The following is a 4,419-nucleotide window of genomic DNA, read 5'->3' on the forward strand; positions in this document are numbered from 1 at the left end:
CTCTGTTTTTTTTTTTTTTTTTGTTTAATTCATTAATTGCTCGGATACACGCTCCGTAGTCAGTCAAATACATGCCGCGCTCAATGTGAGCAAATAAAAGGAGGGAGAACAATCTTCCCAGGTAGTCAAATAGCGTCGTCGTCGTCGTGGTGGTATTCGGACTGACACTCTGAATTGCTGGGCAGGGGAGCTTGTTGCCAAGACATCGAGTACATCCCCGGGGGGGGGGGGGGGTTGGTTACCGTTGTGCGGAGGTGGTGGGCAATTCCCAATGCCTCTAATGAGCCTAGTGGACGCGTACATAGTCGCTTTAGTCTCCGGACCGTTAACATCTCTGGCCCCTACTTCCACCGGCCGCTGCCCGCACCACCGAACATCCCCTCCGCCTCTCGCCGCCGCCATCAAACCCCACTACCTCCCGATCATCACCATCTCCCGCCAATGGTCCACTAGCAGCGACATGCCCAACATTAACACCTACTAACCCTCAAATTCATGAATTAAACGGAAAGAAAAAAAAACCCAAATTCACTCAGCATCAAAAACCATCACTCGCCCACCAAATTCCGTGCTGCACGCCAAGATGTCTGCGCTCGCGCGCCGTGGGGCTCCGCACTGCTAGGTCGGGTGCGAAATCGCACGCACGGCAGCCTGGTGCCTGGTCATATATATGGGCGCACGCTTCGCACCCACCAGTGGCGCAACAGATACATACACCCTCAACACCGATCCTCCTCACGAGAACCACAAGCCACAGCACACAGTGCGAGAGAACCGCTATCGTGGGGGGAGCCTTGACACGGAGTGCCGCCACATTGATTTTGCTTACTAACATACAAATTACGTGCCAAGAGTGGTCTAGGACGAGGAAAAGTACTTTTTTTGACCATACAAGCGACATTGTCCCAGCTAAAATACTTTTATAATTCAACAACGAAGAATGATTTCAAAAATCTGAGGGGATAAAATGATAGAGCAGGTAAAACTAAGTAGATCTATCTAATAAAATTAAAAATCTGTGTGGTTGTTGATGAGCTATAAGCGGCCAAAGTTGAGGTGTCCAAACTACTCCGTGACAAGGCTTCCCCCACCATAGGTCAAATAACCGACACAAGCCCATCAGCACCAGCCATTATTAGGCCGCCACACTGTGCGATACCGCATTATCTAACCAAGCCCAGCGTGGTGCTAGTATCGAACCATACGCAAACTCAACCTTCCTGTGGCTTTCGCGGAGAGCCAGGTTTTTTTCGTTTCTAGCTCTATGGCTACCTGCCTTGGATCCGTCGCCGGAGGAGGCCTGGTAGGCGTCTAACTAACACATATCCTCCGCCTAGCTACAACCACTTAACCCTTGCAACTTGACACCGAGTCCGCCAAGCTCCCCACCGCTTCTATCCCAAAAACTAAAAACACCCAAGACCATTGCGCATACATTAGAGGGAATATCTTGACGGCGTAATCCTCAATATCGGGGACTCAAAGTGTCTTCAAGCGTATTTCTAAGTCTTGTGATTGAAAATGACATATCACACCTACGGTCGGTGTTAAAAGACTCTGTTGTTGTCCCTACTCCCCATCCAACCCCCCCCTCCAACCCGGGGTTCCCTGCCCCCGACTGCCCGCCTGCGCAGGTCAACACACCCAACACACTTATTGCCCAGTCCCCAGAACACACTCCCCCGGGGCGGACTCCCCAAATGTGGGGATCACCCACAAGCACCCTTTAGTAAATAGAGAACAACTAGTTTAATAGAACTAGTGGCGGAAGAATTTAACAGGATCTTGGAGGGGTGGCGCTGTGTAGGTAGCGGGGGTGTGGTACATACCTATGTGTGGGGGGGGTGTGTTGTGCTGGATCAGATTGATAAGATAAGCGAATTTAAACTGCGCTAGGAGACCCGCTCGCGGGACGGCCCGACCCGCCGCCTGGTGCAGGGGTGCTGACGTATGTTGTCACGTAGGGGCTCGTGACGAAGTTTCAAACTGAGTTGCTGACAGACAGTTTTAAACTGGTTGAAGAAACTGGCTTGAGGGAAGCTGGGTGTCATAGCCGTGAACTAGTCGGTGGTAGAAAATTCTTGGGATGGGTTAGGGTAATTTGGGGTGTAAAAATCGGAATTTAAATAAAAAAAATGGAGTAAGGGTGGGTTAGGGTAAAATTGGGGCGGACATCAGGGCTAGTTCATGACGCTGACAGTTAAAACTGCTGTTTATGACAGGCTGAGTTCACAACGCTGTTTTTGACTCGAGATCTGAGTTCGTTATGGGCCACTAATGTTGTAGCTACGGATGACGGCTGTTGAGGTTGGGTGAGAGGGTAGGCAGCTATAAGGAGAGGGTGCGATGGACAAGTGTTGGTCGTAAATCATCGTTTGTTCATGATCACCTGGCAAATAACAAACTAGGTATTGGGTGCGAATCAGCACGGATTCACTCCTTCCCACCCAAAAATCGCGTTCCATGGCATCCACCATATCACCCAGTGAGGCTCATTATGGCTATACCGCAACTGATATAATTATTATAGAAACATATCTAAGGGCTGCTCCTCCTCTTCCTCCTCCTCAAGCTGTATAAATCATTGCTTTGGACACTGATCACAATGTCACCACAGGGGATAGACCGCTCAAAGCACATAGAAGTATAAACATAAAGAACGAATAAATTAACTTTCCAACGAATATCGCAGAAATGACAAGGCGCTGGGTATGGATTCTAACCCGTAACACCATGACAATAAAGATCCCGGTATTGTTCAGTTGATCGGCACGTCGAGCTTCGTCTTTAGAAGCTTCTTCCCCCTCTGAATGATATCTGGGTGGACCTCTGGATACACCTCATCCCAAATGGCTGGCGAAAACTCCCACTCTGTACCATTAAACTGCATCTTCATCTCTTTTTCGTTCTATTACCCAATAGCCCACCCAATAGCTTCCCCCGTGGAATCTTTACCGTGGTTGCCTCCATGTCGAAAGTAATGAGTCGGAGTTTTGCATCTACCGCATTCGTGGACTTGTCATATATATACACAGTAGCAAGGATAGAAAGTCTAGGAATGTCGCTCTGCGAATCTTTCATGCTTCTCACCATAGACTGAAAACACCCTCTAGAGACTGAGTAATTTCCTCCAGCACCGGGGGTCCCTGGAACGCCGGAGCGAAGACGACCTTATGCAGGTGTGGAGTTGAAGTGGGGTAGTTTTTAATATGCATGGAATTAATAGTACTGCTCAGGCACACTGTTCGAGTGCTCAGCACGGCTTCGAGGACAGTGTTGCGGTAACGTGATATCTCGGTGTTGTATTTTCGTGACCCGGGTGTGGATTTGAAGGCGTCGGTTTTGATCATCTCGTCGACAGTTTGATCGGTTAAGCCGCTGGCCCACATTTGGAAGGTACCCATGCTCTTTTTCATCTTTTCAAGCTTGGGCGCGAGCTCGTCTCTTACGCAGGGGTCGAAACCGATGAAGTAGAGTGTTTTCAGGCTTCCCCCCCCCGTGCCGACGCCACCAACTCTGTCTCTTCCGCCTCCACCACCACCACCACCGCTACCATGATCACCACCACCACCACCATCGCCTCCTCTTCATCCTCCCCTCCTCATTGTTCTCCGTGTGAGCATGGCTTCTATAGTCCCCATTAGCACCTCCCCATGGCACAATCTAGAGCCTAATGAAGTCCAAAACAACTTCCCCACAAACATGCCCGAACGGAATGTTCAGCAACTTTCGCTCCTCCGCGAAAACCTCCGCCTCACCATCTTTTGGGCACGTAACATAGCGCAGAAGCGTGTCAGCGAGAGGCTTACCAGCGGAGAGCCTCTGGCAGGGGACGTACATGGTAAAGATATCCACTTCTCCAAGGTTATGAGCGCTGTCTTCGAGAAGCGTGCGACATGGCTCATTCCTTCGGTCCAAACGAACATGTCTAAATCATTCAATATACCCAGAGATATCTCAGCCCCCGAGAGACTTCTCACCCACCTGGAAGTGCCCCATACCCTTGGCCTAAGAGCTTTTGCCCAGAGTACCATTCAGAAGATCAGTAACTTTAGAAATAGCAAGACGGTTTGTTATCGGGACTCCGTCGTCTTTCTCAACTTTGATCCGTACACGAAGAGCTTTGAGGCAAGGCTGCAGACTCTGGAATTGTCATTGAAAGTGACTTATTCTGTGTATGGGGGCATGATTCGGGACATGGTTGAATTTATACGCAGGGCTGCCCGTCGTTGGCATATTCTCCTGCAGTTCGTGGACCGGATATTGTCCCTGATTCTGGTATGGGTGGATGTAATATATGTGGAGCCTGAGATAGCGACGGTCCAGTATGAGTTCCTGAATGATACATTCATGGAGATGGAGGATACAGTGAGGGAGACGGTGCAAGGGATGGGAATAGACCAGTCTGTGAATGATTGA

The 4,419-nt window shown here is 49.6% G+C and overlaps 2 protein-coding genes across 2 annotated transcripts; one reads left to right on the top strand and one right to left on the bottom strand.

Annotated features, from left to right (window-relative positions):
• Positions 1-3,086: 3,086 nt before the first annotated feature.
• Positions 3,087-3,416, bottom strand: LAJ45_10118 (uncharacterized protein; the record flags this gene model as incomplete). Its single annotated transcript, XM_046119649.1, has 1 exon — positions 3,087-3,416. One exon carries the CDS (start codon positions 3,414-3,416, stop codon positions 3,087-3,089), a length of 330 nt encoding a protein of 109 aa, XP_045967099.1.
• A 205-nt stretch (positions 3,417-3,621) lies between these two features.
• Positions 3,622-4,419, top strand: LAJ45_10119 (uncharacterized protein; the record flags this gene model as incomplete). Its single annotated transcript, XM_046119650.1, has 1 exon — positions 3,622-4,419. One exon carries the CDS (start codon positions 3,622-3,624, stop codon positions 4,417-4,419), a length of 798 nt encoding a protein of 265 aa, XP_045967100.1.

Source organism: Morchella importuna, assembly GCF_003444635.1.
Source record: "Morchella importuna strain M04M26 chromosome Unknown Morimp01GS042, whole genome shotgun sequence".
In the NCBI taxonomy this organism is placed as follows: Eukaryota; Fungi; Ascomycota; class Pezizomycetes; order Pezizales; family Morchellaceae; genus Morchella; species Morchella importuna.